The 17125-nt window shown below is 36.6% G+C and overlaps 1 protein-coding gene across 10 annotated transcripts in view; it reads left to right on the top strand.

The window, feature by feature from the left end:
- COP1 (COP1 E3 ubiquitin ligase) overlaps positions 1-17125 on the top strand; it is a 290627-nt gene that overhangs the window by 50772 nt on the left and 222730 nt on the right. For 7 of the 10 annotated variants that reach the window (XM_049715673.1, XM_004269788.4, XM_033428138.2 and 4 more), the window contains 3 exons: positions 3488-3585; positions 9783-9859; positions 10539-10658. In XM_049715673.1, the coding sequence (XP_049571630.1) occupies positions 3488-3585; positions 9783-9859; positions 10539-10658 (295 nt within the window). Of the gene's footprint in view, positions 1-3487; positions 3586-9782; positions 9860-10538; positions 10659-15944; positions 16483-17125 lie in introns of those variants that run through there. The other 3 variants (XM_049715646.1, XM_033428135.2, XM_049715676.1) reach the window with 2 other exon arrangements.

Consider the following 17125-nt stretch of genomic DNA (forward strand, 5'->3'; position numbering starts at 1 on the left):
GCTTACTGACAAGGGATATGATTAGGATGCTGAAGAAGGGAGAGGAGAATGTTCTATTGGATTCAGGAATAATTTCTTGTATATTGACAAACTCTTTATCTGGCTTAACAATTTAGCTTGTTTTTCTTGTCATTTTATTTGCTCATTTTCTGACTACCATTTCTTTTTAAAAGCCATTTGCTAAAACCCCAAATGTCCTTCTGCTTATCTGTCAATCCCTGTCTCCTGTCTTTAATAACCCTCTCATAGTCTCTCCTTCATGACTTGCTTTATTTGAACTTGCAGGTTTTTTTTTTTTTGGCTGCACAGCACAGCTTGTGGGGTATTAGTTCCCCAACCAGGGATTGAACCTGGGCCACGGCAGTGAAAGCACTGCTTGAGTCCTAACCACTGGACTGCCAGGGAATTCCCTGCAGGTTTTTTTTTTAAAGGATTAAATCTTGTCATGTATTCTGGTAATATTAACTCATTTCCTTTTCCCCTAAGCAGACTATAAATGTTCCCATGTTGGAGCTCTTAATCTATTGTATTTGCATATCTTCTTTTTGCTTTTCCCTTGCAATAAAATGAAAAAAAAATTTAGAATGTTATTTCTTTCATTGAAGTTTCCATGTAGGAAGTTTCCTCTCAGATATGGAGCCTATCTTTTGGTAATGTGGTATTCCTAGCCTTGTCATAGTTGCAGGAGCTGAAGATATTGTTTCTGGAACACTGTGCAAGTCATTTGTTCTGTATGTAATATTTGAGTACCTGTTATATGCCAGGTGTTTAATCTTTGGGCCCCTGTACTGTGCCAAAGACCTCGCTACATTGATTCCCTATAATGTCCTTCTTTTTGCTTGTCTTGCAAGTAACAAATGTGAGATGAGAAAGTAGATGATAACTAGAACAGAGCAACCTGATGGATGTAGCATTTTGTTTTGATAAGGTGGAGGGAAGTAGGTAGATATAAAAATCTGCTTCAGTTTATGAAGCTGAAGCAAATTTATAGTAATTTGGACACAGGATAAAAGAGTTACTGTCTTTTTAGGAATCATCTTATATGTAAATCACCCTTTAAATTTCTTAGAAGTAATTTTTTTTCCTGATTGTTAGGAGCAGTACATGTTTACTATAGAAACTTGTAGACACCTACAAAGAAAAAGTTTCCCATAATTATATTACCCAGTGGCACATACTGTTAACATTATGGTGAATGTCTTTTTCGGTTTATTTTAAATGTTCACATTTAAATGCTTTCAGTTTTTGTGTGGAATCTTTAGGATTTTCTATATAGAGTATCATGTCATCTGCATACAATGACAGTTTTACCTCTTCCCTTCCAATCTGGATACCTTTATTTCTTTTTCTTGTCTGGTTGCTGTGGCTAAAACGATTAGAACTAGTAAATGAATTGCGCAAGGTGCAGGATACAAGATCAATATACAGAAATCTGTTCCATTTCTTTACAGTAACAATGAAATATCAGAGAAAGTAAAAAAAAAAAAATTCCATTTAAAATCACATCAGGGCTTCCCTGGTGGCGCAGTGGTTGAGAGTCCGCCTGCCGATGCAGGGGACATGGGTTCGTGCCCCGGTCTGGGAAGATCCCACATGCCGCGGAGTGGCTGGGCCTTTGAGCCATGGCCGCTGAGCCTGCGCGTCCAGAGCCTGTGCTCTGCAATGGGAGAGGCCACAACAGTGAGAAGCCTGCGTACCGCAAAAAAAAAAAAACAAACAAACAAACTAAAAATAGAGTTACCATATGACCCTGCAATCCCACTCCTGGGCATATATCTGGAGGAAACTGTTAATTCAAAAAGGTTTGTACACCCCAATGTTCATAGCAGCACTATTTACAATAGCCAAGGCATGGAAGCACCCTGAATGTCCATCAACAGATGAATGGATAAAGAAGATGTGGTATATATACAGTGGAATATTAGCCATTAAAAAGAGTGAAATATTGCTATTTGCAGCAACATGGATGGACCTAGGGATTATAATACAAAGGAAGTAAGTCAGGCAGAGAAAGACAAATATTATATCACTTATATGTGGAATCTAAAAGAATAATACAAATCAACTAACTTACAAAACAGAAACAGACAGACCTAGAAAACAAACTTACTACCAGAGGGGAGTGATAAATTAGGACTATGGGATTAATAGATATACATTACTATATATAAAATATATAAACAGCAAGGATTTGCCATAAAGCACATGGAACTATATTCAATCCCTTGTAATAACCTATAATGGAAAAGAATCTGAGGCTGTTCATCTGATACTAACACAATATTGTAAATCAAACTATAGTTTAATAAATACAATTTAAGAGTTTTAAAAAATGTACACGTACATAATTTTTTAAAACAAATGGAATTGTATCCACTGTGTTAGAGGTTATTTTTATTTACTAACATAATTATATAGTGACTTTTTTCCTAATGTCGATTTGATATTTCTTTGGGGTTTAGTTGAATGACATTTTCAAAGTTTTTTGTTATAAGACAATACACAATTGTAAAAAAACAAACATTACAGAAATATATAATCTAAGAAGGCAAAAATTTTTCATAATCATATTTCTCCAGCTGTACCTATAAATAGTTATTAGATTATTTTTCATGGCGTATAGTTACATATTACAGTGTGACTTTTATTGGCTGTATACATTGCATTGGATTGATGTTTACAAATGTATGTAGTCAATTTCCTAGTGTTTTGGTTGCTTCTAATTTATTTTGGTATTTACAGATAACTTTGAATGGGACATCTTTCTACATATATATATCTGCTTATTTCCATAGGATAAATTCCTAGAAGTAAAATCACTACATGAAAGAGGATACACAGCCTTAAGTTTTTCCATACAACTTGCCTTCTAGAAAATGGCAGTTCCTGCAGCAGTACATGAAATTATTCATATCTACATGTACTCCTTAACTCGGACAGTTTTTTCTTTATTTTTCTATTCTGATTGGTAAAAACTAATATATAATTTTAAATCAATTTTTCATCCTAATGAAAGTGATGATTTCCCATGCTTAATGACTAATTTTTGTCTTGCTGATTTTTCTGTTCTTCTCTTATTTTCTTTTCATTTGAATGAGCTCTTTTTGTATTGAGGATATCAGCACTCCAAGGATACAGATAGTCTGTTTGCTTAACTAAATTACAGGCATTTGTTTTTCTTGGTGTTGTTATATACTGTTTAAATTGCATAAACTTAAAAGTATATCTTTTAAAATTTTATATCTAGTAGGCTTGTTATTTGAGTTTATTTTTAAATAATATTTTAAAATAACTTTTGTATACTATTATCTAATAAATGCCCTATGTATCTTCTAATATAAAAGTATAAGCTGAAATAAATTTGGTAACTGCTAGATAACTTATGTTGAAAATGAGGAATAGAAAACTAATAGGCATTATTTTGTGACTAGTTTATTATTTTATCACTGATTTAATCAAGCTATTTTATTTTTTCTCTTGTTTATAGCTACAAGTGTATTCATCAGAGTTTGGAGGACAATAATAGATGTCCCAAGTGTAACTATGTTGTGGATAATATTGACCATCTGTATCCTAATTTCTTGGGTGAGTCTTTGGAATGATTTTTAATTTTTAAAAATACTTAGTTCCCAAAAGGGTGTGTTAGCACTAATTTATTTAGAGAACGTAGCTTAGAGGTAAGCAGTCTCTCTCTCCTACTCAGCAGGGTGTTTTTCCCAATCTTCCCCGGGTTGTGACATTGATTCTATACCATATGTACCATATCATATTATATTTAAGTTTCATTAAAAAAAAATTGACTGGTACAATTCTTAGATTCTTACATTGATGGCTGGACAGAATGTGAGGCTAAAGGAGAATGCCAGAGTTCCAGATACCTGTCTCTATATCATGTTGTGCATTCTTGTTGTTTCTTCTTCTGGGGCAGAAGTGAGAAGCAGTGGAGGAAAAGGTTAATGGAGAGGTGGAAGGGAGATAAAACTTGCATATGAGGACTCCTAGATGGAGGAAGAGAGTCTGTGACCTGGGGAGGCGATTGAAAAGTAAAACTGGGGAAAGAAAGACAATGGATATGGAATTTTTGAGGTAGGAATGGTGACTGGAGAAGAGAGGCACAAATAGGGAACCCTTAAGGTAAATGGTAAGTGATTGGGAATAGTATCCAGTCAGAGGCCAATTATGAAAAATCTAAAATTTCTACATGTTGAAAAGCCTAAGATATTATGGAAAATCTTTAGTTTGAGTTTTTGGAAATGAAGATTAATTTTCCAAAGATTAATTTTCAGGTATGGGTAGGCATGAAGTAGGGCACTACTGGGTATGTATATCAGAAAGGATAATTCTTCATTCTAAAGAGTAACACACTCAGAGTTAAGGATGTGGTGTCTACTTGTGTATTAGATTCTGACTTGCCAGTGCTTTGGTTGCAGTTTGATTTGTTTGGTGGTTTATAATACATCATGAATTGGAACCTTTTCAGCCATGGCTTTCCTTTTTTATCTCTGCTCTAAAATTACATTGGCTTCAATCCTTTTTTCTCTTTCACTCTTCAGTACAATCCAATATATTTTCATACAGGAAAATCATCAGATGATTGCATAGCAGAAATGAACTCTGAAGGAAATATTTTGAAGATTTTCTGTTGGAATACCAAGTTCTTCTAGGTAGATAAAGTCTTGTGGCAAACTAGGAGAATGAACTTAGGAAAAGAAGAAACACTGAGTGGTATGATACTCTGTGGGACTGGACTTCATGAGCTAAGTTAGGTGAAATGGAAACCAAAGTCCCACAAAGCAGAACCCTTTGTCCATGAACTCACAGACATGGATTGATGCTGCTTTGTGCATCTAGAATCACTCTTCTATGAGTTGTCATAACTTTCGAAAATTACTTCTTCTTTTGGAATGGTTAAATACAGAAAGGAATCCAGTGGTCTGAAGATTTTGGTATTGATATTTACCAAATTTAATGAGTCCAAATTCTGTTATGTGAATTTCTAAATAGTGAGAGAGAGAGAGAGAGAGAGAGAGAAAGAGAGAGAGAGAGAACGAACACCATTATACTGATATGGAAGGAATATGAAAATACAGCACTAAGTTGTAAAGTAATTTCATACTTTATATATTCTCAAATGTATATATTCAGTGAATAGTGAAGTCATAATTACTGGTTTCCTAAGCTAGAAATTATCTTGTCAATGGTACAGTTTTTTTAAAAAAATATTTATTTATTTGGCTGCGCCAGATCTTAGCTGTGGCACAAGGGATCCTCACTGCCGCACACAGGATCTTTGTTGTGACATGTGGCCTCTTAGTTGCGGCATGCGGTATCTAGTTCCCTGACCAGGGATTGAACCTGGGCCCCCTGCATTGGGAGCGTGGAGTCTTAACTGCTGGACCACCAGAGAAGTGTTTTTAACCTTCTCTTTATATGGATAAAAATTTTTGGTTTTGGGTTATTGGAGTGTGTTTTATGCCCATATTTGAAATCTTTTAATTATAGTGCAGCTTCCAGTGTGATTATTTATGTCAGCCATAGAAATAACATTTCATCCTGATATATCTATTTCTGTTTTACTGCCCATCACCCTTTCCAGTCTTTAGCTTGTACAGTGATGGTCAAATCCTTTGGTTCCCATGCACTCAGGATGCTACTGAGATCTATTTCTGAAAGTGGAATATCATTTGTTTTTTCTGTACTGAAAAAACTATTCCCATTGCTTTAGTCTGATTTACATGATTTGTATAGTGCCTGTAGTTCTTGGTTGGATTAAAAAGACCTTGAACCTTTTAAAAGTAATTTCAGATTTCCTCTTGAGCATGGTGAAATAAGTATAAGTTCTATGATTCTGAAGTGTTCTAGGTAGACTTGCACCTTTTTTATTGCTAGGTTAGGACCCTTCACTTTTAATGCTTTACGTTTACCTTAGTCATGGATAGAGGGCTGGGCTACCCATTTTCTGTAGCAGTGGTCTTCAAACCTTTTTGCTTGGGTGACCCATATAAAAATTCTGAAAAATAATGTACTTCTTCCCACATTGATGCCACATTTTAAATGAGCATCCACATTTTTTCTTTATAATTTAAGTGTTTGTAAAGGATATAATTTTAGGAGTATTGTAAATATGGTTATTTAAAAATAAGCTTTATCTCTTTTTAAAATATATCCAGTAGAATCTGAATAGTATAGTGATTTGATACTTATCATTGATTCAAAAATAAATACTTTTCATTAACAATGGGAAATTTCATTCTTTGTCTCTTTGAACTTATTCTTAAATTGCATATTGCTCACATAATTTTATCCTTATATAATATATTTCATGCTTGAAATTCTTATTGATTTACCTGTCATACTTTTCTGTAACAGAAAATAGAACTTATAGACCTTGAAGTTTCTTTTGAACATAATTTTATATTAAGTATTTTAAAAATCTTAAATGTTTTATCTGAGTTGTTATTGTAATTATTAGACATGCAATTGATCAAATAAATATTTACAAATTTTATAAAGTATTAGACATAAAAATTTATTGAAAATCGGCTGCTTAATGTGTGATGGTGTCCTCAATTAGTTCCATTGCCATTTGTGGTTATTACTAAGACAAGGACTCAGTTTCATTTGTATTCTTTTTATTTATTTATTTAGGATCATCACAGTGTTTTAAAAAATTGAGATATAACTGACATATAATATTGTGTAAGTTTAAGATTTTTCCTTTTTATTTTTGAAAGGGTAAGTCATGAGAAACTTTGCTTACATAAATAATTTGATGGGGATTGAAGGAACTTTGTTCCTGCTACATCACTTAGTTCTTTGATCTCCTTCTGAATTATGTGCTTCAATAAAAGCACTTACTTAGTCAAAAAAATTTTTTTAATACCCTATTAGTTAACAAGTCCACTCCTTTCTTCACTTTTAATGAAAGCAAAGAATTGGAAGCTAAACACTCAAGTAGGATTAGGTTTTTCTGGTCATTAGAGTCATGCGCTTTTTTGTCAAGACAGATATTTTGATTTTTCCTTTCATGCCCTAAGCACTACAGTAAAGTCCCTCGTTTTTCTTCTTCCTCTACCCCCGCCCCCCAAAAAAAGACTCACTCTCACTCTTCACCTTTCTATCCCCTTGGTCTTGAGAGCTCTCTTTCTCTCTCCTGATCCTGGAAGGCTCATGTGGGGTGAGGGGGTGTCTCTCCTCCCACCTCTGCAGTTGCTCTCCTACACGCTTGCCAAGGCTTAGCTCTCCCAGTCCCTCCATGATGCATGATCTCTCTCCAGCTACCAACCCCCGCCCCCCACCCCCCAGCAATCTCTTTTCTAGTGTTCTCTGTGTATAAAATTTGTAAATTGAATATTTTTATCTCTCTAATGAATGACCCTCTTATTCTTTAATGTAAAAGGTAACGTACACGCAAAATTTAAAATCCTTGTTTAAAAAAATGTAGGCAGCTCACATAACGTCTTTACTACTGCCAAGTGCTTTCCCAGGTGCTTTATGTGAGTTAACTCATTTAATTCTCAGTCCTATGACATAGGTAGTTGTTGTCATCCTCATTCCTCCAGCGAGGAAACTAAAGCACAGAGAAGTCAAGTAACTTGTTTGTGTAAAGTTCTACAGCCAGTAAGTGGCGGAATTGGGATTTGGTCCTAAGCAGTCTGGCTTGAGTATGTGCTTTTACTATACTATCCTGCCTCTGAAAAGACAATTGCTAGAATGAAAGCTTTAGCAGTAGAAAGGCATTGTTTGTTCTTAGTACTATGGCTATTATAAGGATCCAGAGAATTATAATTATGGATATAGAATATTCACGTTCAGTGGTATATGAGATTTCTTGGTAAAATCCAATGTGGTGTACATATTTAAGTATTACAATTATTTAAGTTACAATTTTTATTTAAACAGCTAATTCTGTAACTGAAACATTAAATTCTTATTCACATACTCCTCTTTATTCCCACTACGTTATTTCAAGTTCTCTCCTTTGTCTTCCCTGGATTATAATAATAACTGCTTGTGAGATAACAGACTCCTCAGAATCAGGCTCTGATCTGTCTATAGTTCCAGCCTTAGTTCTTAGCCCCTGTTAATCATTGACAAAATCACTCTGATCCTGTGTTTCAGCTATATTGATTTTAAATCATCTTATATCCTGCTATTTTATGACTTTACCCCCTCCACGCACACACCATTTTTTTTGGCTGTGGAATCTTAGTTCACTGACCAGGGATTGAACCCAGGCCCATGGCAGTGAAAGCGCTGAGTCTTCACCACTGGACAGCCAGGGAATTCCCCCCACACACCCTTAATGTGAGTTCTTTTCCACTTTTCTTCCTGTTTAGTAAGTCCCTGTGTGCCTGTTATGGCCCAGTTCTAATGTCACCTTCTGTGTGAAGCCTGCTTGTTAATATTTTAATTGATCCTTGTCCTTTGTTCTTTTAAAATCTATTTCAGTGATAGTACTGATTATCATATTATAACTGCTGCATCACATATATTTCTCTTACTACTCTGAGTTGCTTGAGTCTTGGATTAAGTCTTACTTAGGTTGAGTCTTACTTAATCTTTAAAGCTTGGCTCCTAGTGTGGCCCTGGAACCTCTCTGATTTGTTCGAAAATATTTGTAGTAGATTGTGGTATAGTGGGAAGTATTAGATAGTTGGGTTTGTTTCCCAGCTCTGTCTTGTATTGTATGTCACCATGAGTAACTTCCTTATGCTCTTTCTAATATTCCCTCATCTCTAAAATGTGAAGAATAACCCATAGGATAATGTCTATAAATTAAAGGCTAATAAGGTAACAAGCTTAGTGCTAGTTGTCCTTTTCTTTATCAGTTTATTTTTTTTGTCAATTGGGTGTTAAACACAAAAGAATCCAATTAAAAGTGGTTTGAACATTAAGGAAAATGTATTGATTTATACAAAAAGAATTTTTAGAATTAGTTAAGTTGGTATCTCAGTGATATTATCAAGTTCTTTCCATCTTTCTGGCCTTCTGTCTCCAGCAGATGTGTTGGTTCTTTGGCTAGCTCCCCTCAAGATTGCAAGATGGCTTTAAGCAGTTCCAGATATCATCCCTTAATGAAGGGAGAAAAAGAACTTGTTTTCTTCTATCCTTGTCTTCTGAAAGACAGCATACCCTTCATTGGTCAAAATTAGGTCACATAGTTAACCCTCCATCAATTGCTGGCAAGAGTGTATGCCTAGATTGGCTTAGGTTAGTCAAGATTCATACCATGGGGCCAGTGAAGGATCTAGCCTCTCTGAAAGTATGTGACAGTTGGCATTCTGACATTTGGAAAAAAATCCTATTTTTATTTTTAAAAAAGGTTAGAGTGGTTTATGAATAGGTAACTGACAGTGTTTGCCATGATATTTATGGAAAAGTCACAAACAAAAAGAACAACAAATAAAAATCTTTAGTGCCTACCTCATAGAATCGGCCAGTTACCCTGTAGAGCATGGGACGATCTCATACAGTGAAGACTTGTCTTTCTCCAAGTGCTGATAGTGTCATCATTGAGACATGTAAGAGAAAGTACATATTCTGAAGAATTCTCCTCTCGTAGTAATAGTAGTGGTAATAATAGTAGTTGTAGTAGTAGTAGCTGCGGCAAAACTGTTTCTAATTTGAAATAAAATAAAAACTTAGCATTTTCTGCTTAGCATTTTTTAAGGTTTGGGACTTTTTAAAGTTAAATAGAATCCATCTAAACAGAACAATTGGACGATACATTTAATAAAAATATAGATTTTGTGTGCTTTTTGTTTTGTTTCTGTTTTCAGTGAATGAGCTCATTCTCAAACAGAAGCAAAGATTTGAGGAAAAGAGGTTCAAATTGGACCACTCAGTGAGTAGCACCGTATGTTTCAACTCTTACTACTATTTTTAATAAATCTCAATTTGCTGTTTTTATTGGTTTAATATTAATTAGGTATTAAAGCTTAGCATATTATTGATTTTTCTTAAAGGAGATTTAAGATTATTCTATTCAATAAAGAACTTTCTTACCTGCATTGTCTAAAATTTACTCTTATCTTTTGAAAGGTCTGGTGAGATTACATAGAGTCAGAGTTGGCTTGTAATACATTACATTTGAAGAATTATGTGGCAGGGTGAAACTATGGGTGGTAATTTGAAAAAAAAGACTCTCAGTTTAAGAGGATTAGCCCAAATTATTGAAGCAAATGAGCTTAAATTAATACCTTACCAAATACAAAGTTGCAAATATGGTTAGACAAGTAATTAAAATCCAGGCACTTATTTTGAAGAGAATTATACCTTTAGAGATGCTGACTTAACATGTCTTAAATATGCCTTTCATTCCATTGTTTAAATTTATTTAGGGGAGAGATAGTGATTAAATTATAATTAGAAGGCATTGGGGAGCCACTAGCTGGGGAAGGAATAGGTTGGAATGTCATAGTTTATTTTTGATATGTTATCTAATAAGCATATTAGGAAGTAGCAAACATTTATTTTTGACTCTCTGAAACAATTGTTTAGGAAGTTGTTGTGTTTCTTCTTTTCTTTGTTTTTAGAATGGCCACAGGTGGCAAATATTTCAGGATTTGTTGGGAACTGACCAAGATAATCTTGATTTGGCCAATGTCAACCTCATGTTGGAGTTACTAGTGCAGAAGAAGAAACAACTGGAAGCAGTAAGTGGCCCCTGAACTTTAAAAAATTTTGTTTTAAATGGTGCTCTGTCAGTTGCATTGAAAAAGCTCTAGAAATGTTTAAAAATAATAGGGTAGGATTACTCAGTCCATCCAGTTTTATTCAATAAGAAGCATCTGCAAGCTACCACTTCTAACAGGTTCCCCTTTTTCAATTCAAAGAAAGAACAAATTCCTTATAATACAACTTACTGGCAATGGCCAGTTTGTATTAACAAAAGCTGAATGTTAAGATCATGAGAAAGTACAGTTTCAATTTAAAAGGGAACAATTACATTCGTTATTTTTTCTTCTAGTGAATCTTCCCCTCTTCACATATGGGATTTGGAGGAGAAAACAGTGATTATTTCTACCTGCATAAAATCCTTCCAGCAGGTGTTGATTGGCAGTAGCAGCAGTCTGTGGCTTAACTAAGGGTATTTAGAAAGATGGGAACTGGAAAGAAATTATATTCTGTTTCATGTAATGGAATCTAAATAAATGAAAAATTGCATTTATTTCTGGTAAATAAATGTAAACAATATAAAATGGGAATTTGCATGTGTTCGTTAGGAATTGAGTATGCTTCATTATAAAGAATATATACCTTAGCACAAGCAAATACCCACCCTGACCTAGCTTAAACAAAAAGGGGATATAAATTGACAGAATAAGGGACTGAGTAACTTATACACATAAAAGGAAGAGCTTAACAACCAAATGTTGGGAAGATTGGAACCATCACTTCTCTGGAGACTATATGCAAATGAAATCAGATACTTGAATGTTGTTGGGAGATTTTCTTTTTTACTTTTCATGACTGTTTCTTTAGGACAGGTCTGATTTTCTTTTCTCGGATTTTTATTATGTGGCGGATAATGTGGTCACCTGTACTTCCTCATTTATATTTATGTTTTTTTGATCAAAGAAGAAAAAGAGCTTTGTAGCTTGATTTTAAAAAATTCTGTGGATAGATTCTGATTAACATAGCCTGGATCTGGGTACCACTTAATAGAATGAGAATCTCTTAGTAGGAGAAAGGAGTAGGTGAGGTTGAGCTGACCAAAATGAGTCTACCATGCTGTGTCTTTTTTGTGGTGGGAATTTCTCCTGTGTTTTTGGTGGGGGGGGTGGGGGGGACTTTATCTTTAATTTATTTCTTTCTTTCAGTTTTGTTGAGATGTAATTGATATATAGCACTGTGTAAGTTTAAGGTATACAGCATAATGACTTGATGCATATATTGTGAAAGATTACCACAGTAAATTTACTTAACATATATCATCTCATATAGATACAAGAAAAAAGAGGAAGAAAAAGTTTTTTTCCTTGTGATGAGAACTTTTAGGATTTACTCTCTTAGCAACTTTCAAATATACTTTCCAGCAGTGTTAACTATAGTCATTATGTTGTATGTCATATCGTCAGTACTTATTTATCTTAAAACTGGAAGTTTGTGCTTCTTGACCTTCATTCAATTCCCCCATCCCCTGCTTCTAGTAACCACAAATCTGATCTTTTTCTGTGAGCTTGGTGTTTTTAGTTGTTTTGTTTTCTTCTTTTAAGCTTCCACATGTAAGTGAGATCATGTAGTGCTTGTCTCTCTTTCTGACTTATTTCATTTATACTGCTCATAAAGTCCATCCATGTTGTCACAAGTGGCAGAATTTCCTTCTTTTTTATGGCTGTATAGTATTCCATTGTATATATACCACATCTTTATCCAATCATGCATTGATGGACACTTAGGTTATTAACATATCTTGGAAATTGTAAATAATGCTGCATGAACATGAGGGTGCAGATATTGCTCTGACATAGCAATTTAATTTCCTTTGGATATATACCCAGAAATGGGATTGATGGATCATATGGTAGTTTTATTTTTAATTTTTTTAGGAACGTCCATACTATTTTCCATAGTGGCTATACCAATTTACATTCCCACCAGCAGTGCACAAGGGTTTCCTTTCCTCCACATCCTCACCAGCATTTGTTCTTTCTTGTCTTTTGGATGGTGGCCATTGTGACCTGTGTGACGTGATGTCTCCTTGTGGGTTTTTTTTTTTTTTCACAGTATGCAGGCCTCTCACTGTTGTGGCCTCTCCCGTTGCAGAGCACAGGCTCCGGACATGCAGGCTCAGTGGCCATAGCTCACGGGCCCAGCTGCTCTGTGGCATGTGGGATCTTCCCGGACCGGGGCACGAACCCGTGTCCCCTGCATCAGCAGGCGGACTCTCAACCACTGCGCCGCCAGGGAATCCCCCCTCCTTGTGGTCTTGATTTCTATTTCCCTAATGATTTGTGAGGTTGAACACCTTTTCATGTACCTGTTGATCATTTGAATGTCTTATTTGGAAAATCCTTTGCCCATTTTTAAATTGGATTATTTGGGGGGTTTTTTGCTATTGAATTATATGAATTCTTTATATACAGTATTTTGGATATTAACCTCTTATCAGATATATGATCTGCAAATATTTTCTCCCATTGCATTGGTCGCATTTTCACTTTGTTGATCACTTCCTTGGTTGTGCAGAAGCTTGTATGTTTGATATAGTCATACTTGTTTATTTTTGATTTTTTTGCTTTTGCTTTAGGTGTCATATCCCAAAAATTGTTGCCAAGACTCTCCTATGATTTTAAACATAGTTTTCTATTAGCATCTACTGTATGCTAGATGTTGTGTTAAGGGTAGTGGAAAAGACAGGATTCTGCTCTGTGTGTGTGTGTGTGTGTGTGTGTGTGTGTGTTGGGGGGGATAGGGTGGAGTAGCTGAGGAGATAAACTAAAGTAAATATTTTCACATAGTGATAAGTGATATAAAAATACTTCTCTATGATAGACTGAACAAACAGTCTTGCTCCCTTAATGCTATTAAAATGACAGTAGAGAGGAACTTTAAGATTGTGGAAGAATAAGACGTGGAGATCACGTTCCTCCCCACAAATACATCAGAAATACATCTACATGTGGAACAGCTCCTACAGAACACCTACTGAATGCTGGCAGAAGACCTCAGACCTCCCAAAAGGCAAGAAACTCTCCCACGTACCTGGGTAGGGCAAAAGAAAAAGAAGAAACAGAGACAAAAGAATAGGGATGGGACCTGCACAGCGGGAGGGAGCTGTGAAGGAGGAAAGGTTTCCATACACTAGAAGCCCCTTTGTGGGCGGAGACTGTGGGTGGCGGAGGGGGGAAGCTTTGGAGCCACAGAGGAGAGCACAGCAACAGGGGTGCAGAGGGCAAAGCGGGGAGATTCCCGCACAGAGGATCGGTGCCAACCAGCACTCACCAGCCCAAGAAGCTTGTCTGCTCAACCCGGGATGGGTGGGAGTTGAGAGCTGAGGCTCCGGCTTCGGTCGGATCCCAGGGAGAGGACTGGGGTTGGCTGTGTGAACACAGCCTGAAGGGGGCTAGTGTGCCATGGCTAGCCGGGAGGGAGTCCTGGAAAAGGTCTGGACCTGCCTAAGAGGCAAGAGACTTTTTCTTGCCTCTTGGTTTCCTGGTACGTGAGGAGAGGGAATTAAGAGCGCCGCTTAAAGGAGCTCCAGAGACGGGTGCGACCCGCGGCTAAAAGTGCGGAACCCAGAGACGGGGATGAGATGCTAAGGCTGCTGCTGCAGCCCCCAAGAAACCTGTGTGCAAGCACACCTGTGCAGCAAGCCACTGCCAGGGTCCTGTGATCAAGGGACAGCTTCCCTGGGAGAACACACGGCACGTCTCAGGCTGGTGCAAAGTCATGTTGGCCTCTGCCGCCGCAGGCTTGCCCCGCATTCCATACGCCTCCCTCCCCCCAGCCTGAGTGAGCCAGAGACCCCGAATCAGCTGCTCCTTTAGCCCTGTCCTGTCTGAGCGGGGAACAGGCACCCTCAGGCGACCTACACGCAGAGGCGGGGCCAAATCCAAAGCTGAACGACAGGAGCAGTGCGAACAAAGAAGAGAAAGGGAAATTTCTCCCAGCAGCCTCAGGAGCAACGGATTAAATCTCCACAATCAACTTGATGTACCCTGCATCTGTGGAATACCTGAATAGACAACAAATCATCCCAAATTGAGGAGGTGGACTTTGGGAGCAGCGATATATATATACACACACACACACACACACACACACACACACACACACACACACACACACACATATATGTATATATGTTTATATATATATATTTTGTGTGTGTGTGTGAGTGTGTATGCATATGCTTCTGTGTGTGATTTTGTCTGTATAGCTTTCTTTTTACCATTTGTCCTAGGGTTCTGTCTGTCCCTTTTTTTTAAGTATAGTTTTTAGCACTTGTTATCATTGGTGGATTTGTTTTTTGGTTTGGTTGCTCCCTTCTTTCTTTTTTTTATTACTTTTTAAATCTTTTTTGATAATTATTTTTTATTTTAATAAATTTATTTTATCTTATTTTATTTCATTTTATTTTATTTCATTTCATTTTATTTTATTTCATTTCATTTCATCATCTTTCTTTCTTTTTTTCTCCCTTTTAATCTGAGCCATGTGGATGACAGGATCTTGGTGCTCCAGCCAGGCGTCAGGGATGTGCTTCTGAGGTGGGAGAGCCAAGTTCAACACATTGGTCCACCAGAGACCTCCCAGCTCCATGTAATATCAAACGGTGAAAATCTCCCAGAGATCTCAATCTCAACGGCAAGACCTAGCTCCACTCAACGACCAGTAAGCTACATTGCTGGACACCCTATGCCAAAAAACTAGCAAGACAGGAACACAGCCCCACCCATTAACAGAGAGGCTGCCTAAAATCATAATAAGGTCACAGACACCCCAGAACACACCACCAGATGTGGACCTGCCCACCAGAAAGAGAAGATCCAGCCTCATCCACCAGAACACAGGCACTAGTCTCTTCCTCCAGGAAGCACAACCCACTGAACCAACCTTAGCCACTGGGGGTAGACACCAAAAACAATGGGAACTACGAACCTGCAGCCTGCGAAAAGGAGACTCCAAACACAGTAAGTTAAGCAAAATGAGAAGACAGAAAAACACACAGCAGATGAAGGAGCAAGGTAAAAACCCACCAGACCTAACAAATGAAGACGAAATAAGCAGTCTACCTGAAAAAGAATTCAGAATAATGGTAGTAAAGATGATCCAAAATCGTGGAAATAGAATGGAGGAGATACAAGAAACATTTAACAAGGACCTAGAAGAACTAAAGAGCAAACAAACAGTGATGAAGAACACAACAAATGAAATTAAAAATACTCTAGAAGGAATCAATGGCAGAATAACTGAGGCAGAAGAACGGATAAGTGACCTGGAAGATAAAGTAGTGAAAATAACTACTACAGAGCTGAATAAAGAAAAAAGAATGAAAAGAATTGAGGACAGTCTCACAGACCTCTGGGAGAACATTAAATGCACCAACAATCGAATTATAGGGGTCCCAGAAGAAGAAGAGAAAAAGAAAGGGACTGAGAAAATATTTGAAGAGATTATAGTTGAAAACTTCCCTAATATGGGAAAGGAAATAGTTAATCAAGTCCAGGAGGCACAGAGAGTCCCATACAGGATAAATCCAAGGAGAAACAGGCCAAGACACATTAATCAAACTATAAAAAATTAAATACAAAGAAAAAATATTAAAAGCAGCAAGGGAAAAACAACAAACAACATACAAGGCAATCTTCATAAGGTTAACAGCTGCTGTTTCAGCACTCTGCAAGCCAGAAGGGAGTGGCAGGACATTTTAAAGTGATGAAAGAGAAAAACCTACAACCAAGATTTCTCTACCCAGCAAGGATCTCATTCAGATTTGATGGAGAAATTAAAACCTTTACAGACAAGCAAAAGGTAAGAAAATTCATTACCACCAAACCAGCTTTAAAACAAATGCTAAAGGAACTTCTCTAGGCAGGAAACACAAGAGAAGGAAAAGACGTACAATAACAAACCCAAAACAATTAAGAAAATGGTAATAGAAACATATATATTGATAATTACCTTAAATGTAGATGGATTAAATGATCCAACCAAAAAACATAGACTGGCTGAATGGATACAAAAAAAAGACCCATATATATGCTGTCTACCAGAGACCCACTTCAGACCTAGGGACACATACAGACTGAAAGTGAGGGGATGGAAAAAGATATTCCATGCAAATGGAAATCAAAAGAAAGCTGGATTAGCAATCCTCATATCAGACAAAACAGACTTTAAAACAAAGACTATTATAAGAGCCAAAGAAGGACACTACATAATAATCAAGGGATCAATCCAAGAAGAAGATATAACAATTGTAACTATTTATGCACCCAACATAGGAGCACCTCAATACATAAGGCAAATATTAACAGCCATAAAAGGGGACATCAACAGTAACACAATCATAGTAGGAGACTTTAACACCCCACTTTCATCACTGGACAGATCATCCAAAATGAAAATAAACAAGGAAACATAATCTTTAAATGATACATTAAACAAGATGGAC

This window comes from Orcinus orca, chromosome 1 (genome assembly GCF_937001465.1).
Source record: "Orcinus orca chromosome 1, mOrcOrc1.1, whole genome shotgun sequence".
NCBI lineage: Eukaryota > Metazoa > Chordata > Mammalia > Artiodactyla > Delphinidae > Orcinus > Orcinus orca.